Below are 16,059 nucleotides of genomic sequence, written 5' to 3'. Positions count from 1 at the left end.
TGATGATAAACACCATCTTTCAGTGTCTGAAGAAGAAATTTAAAAACTTGAAATTTTCTAGCTTTTCAAGCTGAAATTTTAATCACACGTAGAAGTTGGTAGAATGTGATAAAGATGTTAATAATTTCTGTAAACTTCTTTTAATTCAAGACCAGAGAGATTTTGAAACTGGAATCAGAGATTGAGGGAGGGAGGCTCCAAATTTAAACACATTAGTTAGTGATCTAACTTCTTATAAGCACTGATTATAGCTACCATTGACCTTGAGGTCAATGAAGGCTGCTGAGTGGTTTGCATTTTTTTAAAATTGGTTGAAATCCTGACATATTCTCATTAATACATTAATTGCTTCCTTTAAAAAAAATGAGAAAGTATAATAATGTTTATACTACTAGAGTATGGGGTTTAGTCCCATATTTTATTTTGTGCCTGATTTCTTTGGCAATTTCTTATCTGCATATGAAATTTTGGAAAGGAAGGGTTTTTTGGTCTGCTTTCAGATGCACTGTGTTTTCCATGTTATCACTACAGTTTGTTTCAATTAAAAGTCTGAAATATTCATTCTAACTTGGGCAATTTTAATTGTTCGTTAAGGTATGAAGTTAATGCTCTTTTTTTTTTCTGTGCATTAAACTTCATAGGCAAAGAAGATCGAGACACTTCTAGAACTGATTCCTGAGCATCTAGATATGGAAATTGCATACCGCTACCTCATGAGATGTTATGGTAATTAACTCTCCTTGGAGTAGTTTTTTAGTAGTAACTATTGAGACATTCAGAAAGGTCATGGAAACCCTTAAAAAGGGGAGTAGGATCTACACTGTGTAACTTGCTTTACAGTTTGAGGCACAAAGAGGTGGGGGGTTTGTCTGGGCTCTGTTGGGTCTGTACACTATTCCAGCTATTAGGTTGGAAGAGCAGTTAAATGACCCAAGCCTGGAATCCTTTACAAAAGGAGCTGTATTACATTAAAGCATATTACTACAACAGAGGCTAAGTAGGGCCCTCATGGAATAAAAAGGAATCCACCCTAACCCATGGAGAGAAGTGCTATAGAAGTGAATGGCTTTTAAAATGAATCTGGCTTTTTCCCTGAAACATGTAAATAAGTATGTCAGTTCCTTTTATGCGTGTGTTTCAAAATCATAACCGGTTAGTTACATCAGTAGCGTGCAAGGACCTTATTGTTACTCATGTAGATTCTTTGTACCTGTTTTAATTCAGACAAAATGAATATTCCAGATGCCTTCATTTGGATTTACCTAAATAGTTGAAGTGCTAATCAGTTCTCTTTATAACTGATGTCCAAGAAGAACAGCTCTAAACAATCAAGTTGCTTCTTTAAATATTTGCAACACTGACTCTTGAAAAAACAGGACATACAGCCCCTATGGCAACACTCGGGTGTAAGCTTGTGTCTCTGTGCTGTAGTGTCCTTTGCCTCTGATATGGTGCTTCAGTTTTATTATAGGGAATAAATTCTCTTCATACATGTATTATAAGTGAAAAGAAATGATGACAGAAGCCCTTGTGCTCCACTCTATCACAGAGGAGATAACTAGGAATAATTAAGTAAAAAACTTCAAACTCTAGTCCAAGGTATGGTGTTTAAGGAATACAAACTTCACTGTATTTGAATCAACTTATAGAAGTTGTCATTATATCATATCTAACTCAGTCAATTCACTTGCTTAGTAACGTTCAAAACAGCAATCCCTACCAAAATCCTGTAGCTACATAGTTTCATTCACAGCAGTGTCAGTTTTCTGATGTGTTTTTATGAAACAAAAAATGCCCTTTTGTCACCAGCACTGTACTTGCTGCTTCACACTATCACTAGCCCTTTACTGCTTTTACCTCAGTAAAAATTCCTTGAGTGAACTAATTGATTTTTTTCAAGGTTTTTTCCAACTACGTCACAGTACAACAATTTCATAAAGAGATTGCAGAGAATCGTTCACTTGCTCTGTTATACCTAGAACAATGGTTAGCCTATATTCAACATGAGAAGCCAAACTGTATGTGAACAGGTCATTGCTGTAGTTTCTTCAGGCAGAGACGTAGCTGTCTCTTAGCAAGTTCTAGAGGAGACTGTCAGTACCAGCATGAAGAGTTTAAAAGGTGTCCCTGAGTTACTCTGTTCAGGCATCTCACCTGTGTGAGACATTGATTCCACTCCAATGTCAGGTAGAAAAGTGCACATCAGTCACTTGACCCGCTTTCCCAGGGCTGGGTTGGATGAGTCATGCTGGGATATCTTTGCATTTTCTATTGCATCTTTTTGTTTTAAGAGGAGGTAAGGTGGTGTCCTAGCCTTAGGATTTTCAAGGACATTTACTATATTCTGTCACCACCATATATAATATGAACAGACCTATACACATGAACAGCAATTTAGCTGCCTCTTTGCCTCGTCTCTTCCATTTTTGATACTATCTGCTGTGGTGAGTATGGTAGTGTCAGTTGGCTGTTAAAATGATCATCAGCAAAATATTTAGCACAATGGACGTATAGAAGACTGTGCTTAGCTTCTGTTCTAGCCAGGAGGGCTAGAAATAAGATCTTTTATTTGAAGTATTTTAATTTTTTTTTTCATTTTACAGTTAGTAAGCATTAAAACATGATTTCTCATTTCGGGCCCAGTCCAACCTTGTAGGATCATCATTTTCTAGAGAAAAAATTATTCTCCTGTAGGGCTCATTGTTACTTTCAATTAGTTAGGAAGGGGAATAAAAGATAACAGAGGACTATTAATACAATTGATTACTGTTGTTAGTTATCAAAATAAATGTACAAATAAAATTGATTACATGTTTAGCAAAGATAATAGTAGAATATAGATGGCAGATGAAAAGAAATCTGATCCTATATCAGACATCAACAACTGAAAAAATAAAGGGACATTTGTTCCTTTCCTTGTTCTGAGATAGGATCCACTGCCAGGACTAGATTTCCTTCATCTGGTGAGGTGCATAATCCTTTGCTGCAAACCTTGTAGAAAAGGAAGTATGTAAAATCACATCTGTGCGGTCGATTAAACCCAATGTACGTATTAGTCCATTTGTTCGTTTTCCATAAAGAAAATGTATCTATTCTAAAGAACTAGAAAGTTGTTTCTATTAGGCTTCCATTAAACCATCACTTTGTGCAGTTTGTGCAGTAACCTCCCACATTCAAAAAGGAGCTCAGCCGCTTGCCAGATGTGAGTGGGAAGTTCTTCCTCATGAGAGACACAAACTATCCATTTCTGCATAATGAAAGCTTTTTTTTTTCTTTAAGAACCATTGGTTTTGCAGCCCCTATGGTTGTGAAGGTGTTGCTTCCAAATGTGTAAAAATGAGAACCTGAGACAGCTCTCATATTGCAAGTGTACCTCCCACACTGCAAGTGATTGTGTTTTGCCAAGCAACAAAATCAGTTTAGCTGGGCATGATGTCTTCTTTGTTCACAAGATGCTAGGAACTGTTGTACTGCTTCTAGGACCTTGAGGACAACAGTGAACCTGTCAGGGGTCACTTTAATTTCATCCTGATGTTTCTCAAGCAAGAGCAAAATCTATGGTTAAGCATGCATCAATGTAGCAGGAGGAGTTTCTCCCCTCTCCCACTTCAGAGGAAGGAGAAATTTATTCCACTTGTGGAATAAATGAAAGTGAATAGTGCTTTAAGTAAAAGAAGAATGGATTAGTTAGAACCTGTTGCACAGGATGCTGCCTTTTATGAACAACCAGCAAAATGTCATTGGTTACCTAAGCAGTTAAGGTTTGTAATAGTGTTAGTGGGTCAGCAAAAATTTTCTCCTGCTCAATGGGATGAAATGGGTTTTTCTTTGTGTTCTAAAATGAGCATCTGATTTCTGTTTTCTTTGTTCCTTTAGGTTACAGTTTTGATGTAGCCAGCACCAGTAACCTTAACAATATTTTGCCCTTAATTAAGGGAATTAAATTCTGTTCTAGAGTTCTCACAAGCTGAACTTGGGTGGCTTTTGTTCTAGCTTTTGTTTTTATTATCATTTGCTTCAGAAAGAGACATATGGCTCTGTATCTTAGATCCTAGCATGATGTGTTCTCACTGTGCAGCTCCTACTCCTTTGTGGTTCCAGCACCTTCTTGAAGGAATTGATCATCCAGTCTCAAATAAAAAGGGAAGCTAGAGAGTCTGTGTGTTCTGGTGTCTTATGAAGAATATCCAGAATGTTTGGAATATTGTATATTAAAAGTATTGGTAATATGTTTTGCCAAGTAGTAGGAATGCATGACATCATGGAAACAAGTGAAAAGAGGCACACCTAACCACTAGGGGTTTTTTGGTGTTTATTTTTTTTTCCTCAGAATTGGATGGGGATGTTGCTTCTGTGAAGGCTGTGTATGAGAAAATAAAAGCAGAGAATATAGAGCTGCATGAGCTATCTCTGAAATCTTTAGCCGTTTTTCTGAAGAAAGCAGGAGAGCCTGTCCCTTTCACTGAACCCCCTGTGAGTATTTCCTAATTAAGAAATAGATCTGCAGAACTGTGTATGTTCAGTGTTAATAAAACAAATTGCATGAATAATTACGTAGGATTAGATCTCTGCAGAGGCTCCTCAAAGGAGGCAATGTATGAAGTACTGTGTTGTAGGAGCTGTAGTAATCTTGCATTGGATTTGACTTAAAGTAATAAAACCTGTTGGGGCTTACAATATTTAAACTACCTGATCCTTATCAGGCACTCATCTACAGGTGTACCTTTATCAAATGTCCTTGGGGCATTTATCTAAGCACTTGAACTTTCGAAGGCTTATAGAATGTGTATTTCATTAAGAATTAGCGAGTTTTAGTTTTCGTTACCTGTTTTGTATCTAGACCAAATCGCTGCTTTAGTAGGAAGGGATTTTAGAACTGGAGGTATTATTTTTCTGTTGCAGCTTTGCTTCTAGCTGCCTTGCCAACAAATATATGCAACTGCACAAATGCCCTTTTTTGAGGGTGACAAGTGGCATGACACGAAATCTGTCAAGACTGTAAATAGTTCTTTCACATCATTCCTTTGACTAATAGTCTACTAGTACCATTTTAGCTAAGCAGACTTCAAAGAGGACATATTTCCTCTCTTTAAGCAAACTTTTTATTGCCATTTTCTAGACACTTTTTCTATTCTAAAATGAGTGGTTTTCTATGGTTCTTTAAAAACCTGATTATATGCCGTTTCTTTTCTCAGTTTGCAAAGAATTATAGAAAATGTTGGCATAAAATGTTTTGTTTAGCCTTTTAACAGCTGTGCAGTTTTTTCTACAACCTTGACATAATTTGTAGTCTGCATTTTTATTTGGACTGTGTAAATTTAAGATCTAGAATGTCTGTTTCTTAGATGTAGCTGGTGAAAATAAGAGTGTTTTTTCAAAGTCACTGAAATGACTCATTTTCTGATTTCCCTGTTCATTTTTTCTCTAATGCAGCGTGGTCTTTAAAAGCATCTTGTAATTTTTTGACACAATTGCAGATTGCAGTTAAAAAGTTATTTTCATTTTTAAAGTGAAATGGATTATATTATTGCATTTTGTAGTAGAAGCTTCATTATGCATTTTTGGCAAGGTTTCCTTTTCCTTTTATTCTCTCTCTGGTATTTCTCTTAATTACACAGACTTCAATACAGGTCTAGTTTCGCATGACAGGGAATAATACATTTTGCTTTTGTCGGGACATAAGACTTTGTTCCGAATCAGTAAGTTTTCAGTTGAAACAATGTTGAACTTGTTTATTCCACTCTATTTATAGGAGACTTTCAAGTTCTATGTGGAAAAAATGAGGAAAAGAAGACTGGAAGCATCATGAACAGATGGTCTTTTATGCTTTAGTTGTTTATGAAATCGTTTAAACAATTACATTCAATAAAAATTTTAAAAAGCATGTTGTTCTGTGTAATTTTTAATATAAATACTGTGTTTAAACAGCACTTTCCATAGCTGTAATTGATAGAAACATGCATTAATAGAAATACTATTAAAATCACCAAGGAAATATAAAGATGCAGCTTTCTAGGCTATTTCTGTTTTGATGTATTACCTGATATAACCTGAACTGTATTTTGGCTCACATTGATTCACCAAATTATATGTATATCAAGTTGCTAGAGGGGTGTGTAAATGTAACTTAAGCAATCTGTGCTGTTCTTTGTTGTTCCTTGCCTGGTCAGTGTACTTTGGGGTAGAAGGGGAAAGAACGTCATCTTCAGGATTCATCTGTATCTACACAAAAAATAAACACATCTTTTTTTAGATTTCTCCTAAATGTGCTTTTCTTTTGTTAAGTATCTTATTAGGGCATTTGATATTATAGGTAAAGACAAAATACTTTTACCTTGTGCACAAGCTTGTGTGTTGTAGTTTCATAGAATCATATTGCTAGTCTAGTTAATTTTATGGATACAAGAACTGCGTATATATGAAAGCCTGCCTCCTAAATAAAGGAGTGCACATTATTTGCAGGGGTAGCAGTTTACTTGCTGGGAGACAGGCAGGCATGCTTTGTTTATATAATGTGGGAGTAAACATACTCAAATGTAAAGCTTTACAGTCCAGAGTTGTGGGATCATGAAAATAAGACATTGATAAAGTACAAAGAGGAAGCAATACACAGAAAATACACCCATCATCTCTGTGAATAATGGTGGAAACTCAGAAGTACACACCTTGGTGTAATAAGTGGAATGTGGTGCCTGTGCAGTACTTCCAACAGGTTTTAATGAAGTCAATAATGAAAGCTTTTTTCTTTGTGTTTAATAACTTTGTTGATTGATATTTACATTTTCAATTATTTAACTTTATCTTTCTTAGGTTTTCCCACATAGGCAACACTCTGGTGGTTAAAACCTCATGTGTGCACACAAGGTTTTGGTGAAATCTTTAGATTTGTACAGTAATCTGAATGTGTCAAAGTTAGGAAGAAATTGGGACCTAAATTTTTAAAGTAAAATTTCCAATTCATTAACTGCCTAGTGTATTTACAAATACACAGAAATTTCCTGCTGTACTCAAACAAATGAGATAACTAATGAGGAGCTGAGGAGAGCGGTAAATTTTGTTTTCCAAACCAACTGTATGAATTCTATCCACGTCTGGTCTGTTGGTGGTGTGGTTTTATGATGACCTTCAGTATTTCATGAGCCTAGAATCAACACGCTGCACCTACATGGCCCTGAGTGTCTGGCACCCTTTGTTCCTGGGCTGTCAAGATAAGGCATTAACATTTGAAATTTCATTTATTGGCTTAATGGTTGTGTGCCCTATCTGAAAGCAAGCCTGGGCAGTGCTCAGTTCATTTCATTTTGCAAATGGAGGTGTTTCTTTTTTTTTCTAAAGCTACAGCTACATTACGTGTGTTTCAGTGTAATAGCAGCATAATTGAAGACTGTGTCAACTAGTTGGCAACCCTTTCTCTAGTGCCACAGCTTTTGTTTTTAGAGGTCATCTCATGAATCTCTCACAGTGGTACCCGTGTTCCAGTGCGTGGAGTCAGATCTGAGCACAACCAGAGGCCGTGGGCCTGTTTGCTTGTTGAGCTAAGCTGGTACATAGAGTAGGGCAGAGAATATTACTGGAAGCAAACACCAGGTCACCACAGAGGAGCTTAGTTCTGTACAGCTGAATTTTGACAAGGAAGTTGCACCAGGGAAGGTTTAGATGGGATATTAGGAAAAATTTCTTCACAGAAAGGGTTGTCAGGCATTGGAACAGGCTGCCCAGGGAAGTGGTGGAGTCACCATCCCTGGCGAGGTTTAAGAGACACAGAGATGAGGTTCTTAGGGACATGGTTTAGTGCCAGTGTTAGGTTAATGGCTGGACTCAATGATCTTGAGGGTCTCTTCCAACCAAAATTATTCTATGAATATCTTGTGTTCGTGGACCAGGTGACTGGCAGGCACTGCATCCATCGTTAGTCTGTGTTGTGAATGCTGAGAGGTTGTGATTGCTGCTGCTGCCTTCTGAGGCACAAAAGCAGGGCTCAGTGCTGCAGCCAGGTGCATGGCTGCCTACTGCTGCTGCCCATGCTGGAGCTCCGGCTGTGCAGGATTAGTACTAGTCAGCATCTACACGTTTTTCTTCTAATGTGGCTTAAACTCTAAGGGAATCACAGAATGTCAGGGATTGGAAGGGACCTTGAAAGATCATCCAGTCCAATCCCTCTGCCGGAGCAGGAGCACCCAGATGAGGTTACACAGGAAGGTGTCCAGGCGGGTTTGAATGTCTCCAGAGAAGGAGACTCCACAACCTCCCTGGGCAGCCTGTTCCAGTGTCTGTCACCCTCACTGAGAAGAAGTTTCTTCTCAAATTTAACTGGAACCTCTTGTGTTCCAATTTGAACCCATTACCCCTTGTTTTACCGTTGGTTGTCACCAAGAAGAGCCTGGCTACGTCCTCATGACATTCACCCTTTACATATTTATAAACATTAATGATGTCACCCCTTAGTCTCCTCCAAGCTAAAGAGCCCCAGCTCCCTCAGCGTTTTCTCATAAGGGAGATGCTCCACTCCCTTAATCATCTTTGTTGCCCTATGCTGGACCCTCTCCAGCAGTTCCCTGTGCTTCTGGAACTGAGGGGCCCAGAACTGGACACGATATTCCAGGCATGGTCTCACCAGGGCAGAGCAGAGGGCAAGGAGACCCTCTCTCGACCTACTAACCACCCCCTTCTAACACAGCCCAGGTACCATTGGCCTTCCTGGCCACAAGGGCACAGTGCTGGCTCATGGTCATCCTGCTGTCCACCAGGACCCCCAGGTTCCTTTCCCCTACACTCCTCTCCAGCAGGTCATTCCCCAACTTACACTGGAACTCGGGGTTGTTCCTGTCCAGATGCAAGACTCTACGCTTGCCCTTGTTATATTTCATTAAATAACGCCCTATTATTTCATAGTTGCAGTTGTGGGAACGGAAAGTAAATTTGATAGCCCGTAACTGAAGAACATAAATTGAATTATTTTCAGCTCTGATATTGAATGACCTCATGGAAAGTTACGGGCTGAAGGAGGCGGTTGCTGAGGCAATTGACTATCAGTGTGGCACTGCAGGAGCATGAGACCCAACGGTGCCAGGGTTTTGTGGCTGCAGAGGCAGGGTAATGGGTGAAGGTGCTCGCTGACCGCCTGGAGCCATGTTGCGATAGCCCTGGCCTCTGGAGCCTTGTGGCAGAGATGAGGGAACAGAGATTAGCCTAAGGATAGGGAAAGGCTGCTGTTGGAATATTTCTGATTTTCTGTTCCAGTGAATGTTTCCTGTACAATTAAAGAATGATTACACAGAGTACAGTCTCTCCTGTCTTTAAAATGTGGGACAGTGAGGGATTTGTGCCACTCTGGGACACAATCATCTCAGTCTGAAATAAGGTTATACTGGGAAGGTTTTGCAGAATCAGCATTTGTGCCGGCTCTTCTAGAACACGCTTGAAATGATAATATTTCTTGTGCGTTGGTGTGCTGAGACTTGGTTATTTCAAGCATGAAGAAAAATGTGGTTTAGAAGGTTAGCGTTTTTTGGCCAAATGGGTAGGCAGTTCGTTATTTTTTTTTCTTTGTATTCAAAAAAAGAAACCTGTAAAATGACAAAATGCAGAATGGCAGTCTTGCAAACTTGTCATGGTGATTTAGTAGTCCAGATACCAAACGTGCTCTGTCGTACTGACCATAGCACTTACCCCTTTAAAGCAGAAAATAATTATTTGCCACCAGCTAGTGGGTAACTGGGATTGTGCAAGACCCAGAGCAGGTGCCATGTCTGTGAGATAGGAGTGCGCTTTTCCAGAGGCCTCCGTGGGAGGCTGAGAGTGTGCTGACATGAAATGACCTGACATGTTACCGTAAAAAGCAAATTGTGTGAGCGTGCATGTGTTTGCATAATAGTGCATCTTGATTGGGGTTGAGAGGACTGGAAAAAGCTTGCTGCTTGAATTGAGATGACTTCATCTCACTTCTGTGCCCCGTGCCACATTACGTACTCACCTCTTTTCCCCCCATTCTTCTTGAGGTGGGGGCAGGAGGAGGGTGCTTTTTGGTTTTTGAGCTCAATATGGGAAAAGTTTCCTTGTTAACTACCAACATAGTCATTTCACAGCATGATAATTACATGCTGTAGTTCTATCTTTACCTACCAAAATAGTTCGTTCAACTCATTGTCTCTAGAGACCCTTTTCTATAGCAAGAAATGTAGCTTGGTAGGTTAGTAGCTGTCTTTAGACTTTCTTAATATGTACCCACTGTTGAAAATGGAGTAGCTGAATGGATCGTGCCTTTGGCAGTGACAGCTCAGAAGGTTTTTATAGATTGAATGCCTGAGTCAGCAGGATTCCAGCTGCAGTTTACAGTAACAAGGAAGGATCATAACAGTAAAGGTAGGATCACGAGTGCCCGTATTGACAGAAATAGAGTGGAAACGTGCTCACCAGAATACTCCTGTATTTACTGCTTTTCTCAAAGGTATGATGCCTCCAGACTCTCCAGGAACACTGCAGAGTAGGAAGTGACAGAAGTGATGGATGTGTGACCAGAGGTTTTGCTGTTCAATGAGAAAAATCTGTCAGCATCTAGAAGGAATGTCCAATTTCCTGCACCAGTATATTGTTGCTGTAAAGGTGGAACAAGGGAGCACGTAAGAAAAAGCTGAGGCTGTCATTGAGTTTACTCTATTTTAGCAAAGATTTCTCTGCATTTCTTGAAATTTCTTCTCGTAATTTCTGTGTAAACTCAACTGCAAAAAGATATTCCTAGAATGGCTGCAGCCTCTGGTGGCTTGCCAGTACTTCTGTGAATCAATCATCAGAGGCAACCCAGTATCCTTTGTGTTAGTGGCTCCAGCTGAGACTGTAATCCAAGGACATCTTTCGGAGTATGAGTGTGCAGATCCTCAGCCACAGGAGCAAAGTTCTGGGTTTCCCATTAGGTATGGAAATAAGAGCAAATACGGAAGTTTGAGGATTGAGTTTTCTCTACTGTTTCCTGTAATTAAGGAAATGAGATAATAGGAACTGTCTTATGCATTGCCTACCATAGATGGGGGTTCCACATTGATCTACTTTTAGGTAAAATTGTTAATGCAGAGTTTTTCTCTTATACTTTTAAACCTCTAAATTGCAATTTGCTAATGCTTCGCAATTTTGCATGTGATTACCCTTATAGCACCGTGATGAAGCAGTCGTTTCTATAGAATTGCTGTTGTCTGCAGCAGTAGCTCCAAACCTCTTTGTAGTTCTGTGTCTCCTGTAGGTATTTCACTCGGCTCTAAGTGCCAGTGAACTCAGGGTTCAGAAAGCAACGAACCTGAGTGTCTGACAGTGAAAGTGATGAGTCCTGAAAACCAGCAGCCCATTTTTTTCTTGGTTTTGCAAGTAGTTTGCTTTTGCTGTTCTTTGCATAGTCTGTGAGACCAGGGCAGATCTGAAAAGTGGAGTTATGGGAAGAGTTGTAGATAGCGGAGATAAATCTTCAGGAGAGGAGGGTGGAGTTTTAAACAGAAAATAGTTTGGGCTGGAGGTAAATCAGAGGTTGTGGACAGGATGATGCTGGCCAAGCTGACCTCCTTCAAGGTTGTTGAAAAGGGCTCTGAAAGACCATTTTGCTGGGTGCTGAGACTTTTATTTATAGGAACAGGGCTGCGAAAGGTGGTTGTCAAAATACAGGATTGCCACAGAGAATCTCTGAAGGGATAAGAAGTGCTGGGAAAATACCTAGGTGGGAAGGATGAGAGTTGGTATTGTGGGTGGCCATAAGAAAACAGAGCTGGCAGCTTCAGCATGACGCCTTGGGCTTGATTGGGTTTGGAGCAGCCCTGAGGCGGCTGGCAGCTGGGGTCGATGACACGCCACTGTGGGTCTTCGCTTTTCTCATGGCTCCCAGTCTTCTCCTCAACCACGTCTCCTCGGGGTTCACTGGAGAAGAAAGCAGTGGCAGCAGCAAGGGCTGCTGAGCTTGAGTTGGTTGCTAAACCCAACGCAATGGAGGAAGAGGATGTGGAGGACTGACCAGAGCTGCTAAGCCAAGCCTGGTCCTCTCATGCCTTCCCAATATGAGGAGTCAGGGTGGGACTAGTCCTGTAATTACAGCTGTATAACTGAAGGAACAGGAGCATCTTCATGTACCAGAAATCCCCAGGGAAATTTGTTGCAGCAGTAGCCTCTTAAACGTCACATTTCTCAAATTCGAAAGCAGCTGTAGGAACAACTGTGTTATTAGTGAAATTTAGGATGGTTCTAAAGATGAGTGTAAATACGAGACAGTGTTTAGCATTGGAACTGTACAACTTCGTTGCCTGTTCTGACGCTGAAGTTGCAGCCTGAGGTGAGGCTCCAACCAACGTGACTGTGCTTGGGTGCTGAGCCTGCTGCCTGGCCGTCCTCTGAAAAACTTTCTTGCTTAAACAAAAAATAAAACAAGCAATCACCTTTGTCATTTGCAGAGTTCCCTTCTGTTCCCTCAGTTCGTGCCAACTGTGAATCTGATCATCTCCAGCAATTGTCCATTTTTAGGGCCTTTGGAACCTTTTGTATACAACATTATACTCTTAAGAATTGGTAATATGACAGAAAGTGTATGTTCATTGGAAAATCCATTAGGAGCCATATATCCATAGGCTTTGCTTAAACAAGGTTTTTGCTTTCCTTCATGATTTTGTTGACTCAGCCTGTATTTCAAACATTAATGTTCAAAGTGAGAGGGCTGGTAATATCATGTGTCACACCTGGTTAACTGTTCAGCATTCCACAGAGGGGGAAAAAAACCCTTTTCTAGTGTGGTAGCTAAATATTTATGTGTGTATATATATATATATTTATATAAAATTAAATTAATTTATAAAATTAAAAAGCCCACAATTTTTAATCATTTTTTATAGTCTTAATGACAACCATATTTTTCATCATCTATAGTACATATGAAATATTGTGCCCCAATTGTTTTTATGCCCAGGAATACAATTTCTGCATTTGAGTGTCTTTCTCACTGTCATCAATAACATTATAAATTTGTCTAAATTCAGCAAGTAAAAACAAGGCTGAAGACTATGTTTTATACCACTAGCTGCAGGGGGCATAAAATTATGGTAATTTGTGGCTTTACTATTGTCACTCACATACAAGAGTTTTTTCCAGGGGAAATTTATCATGCGCCTGGCACTGAACACACTACAGAGCTGCAAGGTGATTTTTGTGATACAAAAGCACTGAAAAATTCCTTATGAAGTATATAAAGCTGAAATTAGTCATTCACCTTTCTTTTGTCTTGCTCTTAGAAGGGACCAACGCAAAGCAAGTGTGTCCAAGGCAGTGCTGAGCTCTGCTATAATCAGACAGCGCGCTCTTCTAGGTAACAATAATACTTGGCCAAAATGTTTTTTTTCTTTTTGCATGATTATTAGTAGCTGTGGGCACAGAGGGAAGGTGGGGAATGCAGAGTGTGGTGTGAACAGCCAGAGCCACCCTGTGCAGAATTTCATTGGGTGTGGTGGGATGGTGTTGGCTTCTTCACCGTTCTTGCTGGCCTGAAGTGACCCAGCAGCTCCATAGGGGGTGGCAACTCATGCCTGTATCGCTAAGGATTGCAAGGCAAAAAGTTTTATTAAATTATTGTGTTAAGGGAATACTAAAACAGCAAAAAAAAAATGTTGTTGGGGCTCTGCCTTTCTCAGCAGGGGTTGGAGTCTCTTGGGGTGATGGCTACTCCAGAATCACACAGAATCACAGAATGTTGGGGATTGGAAGGGACCTCGAAAGATCATCCAGTCCGTTCCCTCTGCCGGAGCAGGAACACCCAGATGAGGTTACACAGGGATGTGTCCAGGCGGGTTTGGATGTCTCCAGAGAAGGAGACTCCACAACCCCCCTGGGCAGCCTGTTCCAGTGTCTGTCACCCTCACTGAGATGAGGTTTCTTCTCATATTTAAGTGGAACCTCTTGTGTTCCAGTTTGAACCCATTACCCTTTGTCTTATCATTGGTTGTCACTGAGAAGAGCCTGGCTCCATCCTCATGACACTCACTCTTTACATATTTATAAACATTGAGTTCACCCCTCAGTCTCCTTTTCTCCAAGCTAAAGCTCCCCAGCTCCCTCAGCCTTTCCTCATAAGGGAGATGCTCCACTCCATCACCTTTGTTGCCCTGCGCTGGACTCTCTCCAGCAGTTCCCTGTCCTTCTGGAACTGAGGGGCCCAGAACTGGACACAATATTCCAGGTGTGGTCTCACCAGGGCAGAGTAGAGGGGAAGGAGAACCTCTCTGGACCTGCTGACCACCCCCCTTCTATTACAGCCCAGGTACCATTGGCCTTCCTGGCCACAAGGGCACAGTGCTGGCTCATGGTCATCCTGTTGGCCACCAGGACCTCCAGGTCCCTTTCCCCTACACTGCTCTCCAACAGGTCATTCCCCAACTTACACTGGAACTCGGGGTTGTTCCTGCCCAGATGCAAGACTCTACGCTTGCCCTTGTTACATTTCATTAAATTTTTCCCCATCCAACTCTCCAGCCTGTCCAGGTATCTGGATGGCAGCACAGCCTTCTGGCGTGTCAGCCACTCCTCCATCAGCAGGTTTGACCTCCAACTCACCCACCTGGAAATCTGGTGACTGCCTTGTGTGAGGTGACATCTTGCAGCTGGGGGCAGCTCATGAGGGCAGCATATGTCTTGGTTTTCAACATTTTCAATTTGTGCAGCACGCTTTGGTGTTGCCTGGTTTGGAACCCAATTTTTTGGCTTTGTGCATGTCTACAGTTATTTGAAGCACTGCCACAAGGTGATTAGCTATTTTTAACTAAGACTAGTAGAAGATTTGGGGGGTGTTTGAAAAGATAATACTTGATTCTTTCAGGGCACTCTTCTCAGCATCGTGACTCGCATCACGAGAAGGCAGATGTTTACTTGTGTTAGGGAGGAGCTGCTGGTGGAGGCTGGACTGGCCTAGCAGAGGGGCTACTTTTTTGTTTTCCTTCTTTACCAGTGATCTTGAGGTCTGTTTTATCTGTTAAAGTGGCTGTTGTTGTTTTCTAAACTCTTCCTGCAGTAAATGAAAGTGAGTGAAGGTACTGTCTTGAAGAATGATGATGTTAAGTGTTAAGTAGTACAGTTGTATGTCACCATCAGGCTCTGTAGGTTTTTTGGGTTCGGCTATTCGTCAGTGTTCACAGAGTTCCAGTTACCATGTGCTTGCTTGAAAATTCAATATTGACATAGTAGCTGACTGTCTTGTGGCTACTGTGCTTGTGTACAAAACAGGGATTATTTTTGAGGCAGGTGGCATTATTTACAGCACTGGCCAGAACTTGCACAGTGAGTAACATTTATGCCTCTAAACCCACTTGTTAAACACGAAAAATTAAAGTGGGGCAGAAACAGGACTGAGATTTGCCAGGAATTTTAGCAAAATCTGCTTAGAGTCTTAAAAAGGAGCAAGAGATCCAAATGTGGTGTTGATGGGAGATGCTGGTTCTGGAGCCGTGAAGGTTGAGGGGTCTGTTAAGTTGCAATTTCTTAGCACTGGAAACATTGAAAGTATCAAATTGTGACCATGAAAGCAAAATAATGCCAAGAAAATTTGCAATTCAAAATAACCATAAGTTTGACTTAATGACAAAATAAACATCAACAAACAGTTTTATAACTAATTATATAAATTGGCAACAGCACTTTTATAAATTATGGATCTAAATTGCTTTTTAAATATTCCCTGCAAAAAAAAAAAATTGAGCTATCATAGGCATTATAGTTGTGTGTGTATTACATATGTATGTAGTCTATTCATGCAGATACTCATATTAATATGAACACACGCACGCTATGTATGTATATGCTTTTTAAAGCTCATCAGTTCTTAAAAGGGTTAAGCGGTTTTAAAATTACCTCAACCCACTGCTTAAACACTGTTGCCTTAATTAATAGCTGCTAACATGTGAAGGGCTTGTCTTGGCTCTCAGAGTATTCAAAAAAGCACCATGTCACAGAATTCCGTGTACACTGTTTCTTGTCTACTGCCATTAAAATTAATCTTTGTGGCTAAAACCCAAAAGCTTTGTTATTTTTGGTACAAGTGGACAGACCAGC

At 40.5% G+C, this 16,059-nt stretch overlaps 1 protein-coding gene across 2 annotated transcripts in view; it reads left to right on the top strand.

Moving 5' to 3' along the window:
- LRPPRC (leucine rich pentatricopeptide repeat containing) overlaps positions 1 to 6,265 on the top strand; it is a 91,863-nt gene extending 85,598 nt beyond the window's left edge. For both annotated transcript variants that reach the window (XM_065834541.2, XM_065834540.2), the window contains exons 36-38: positions 642 to 726; positions 4,331 to 4,473; positions 5,753 to 6,265. In XM_065834541.2, the coding sequence (XP_065690613.1) occupies positions 642 to 726; positions 4,331 to 4,473; positions 5,753 to 5,809 (285 nt within the window). In that variant the 3' untranslated portion in view covers positions 5,810 to 6,265. The remainder of the gene's footprint in view (positions 1 to 641; positions 727 to 4,330; positions 4,474 to 5,752) is intronic.
- The last annotated feature ends 9,794 nt before the right edge of the window (positions 6,266 to 16,059 follow it).

Source organism: Patagioenas fasciata, chromosome 3 (assembly GCF_037038585.1).
Source record: "Patagioenas fasciata isolate bPatFas1 chromosome 3, bPatFas1.hap1, whole genome shotgun sequence".
NCBI classification, from domain to species: domain Eukaryota; kingdom Metazoa; phylum Chordata; class Aves; order Columbiformes; family Columbidae; genus Patagioenas; species Patagioenas fasciata.
This window is presented reverse-complemented; position numbering and strand designations above follow the sequence as displayed.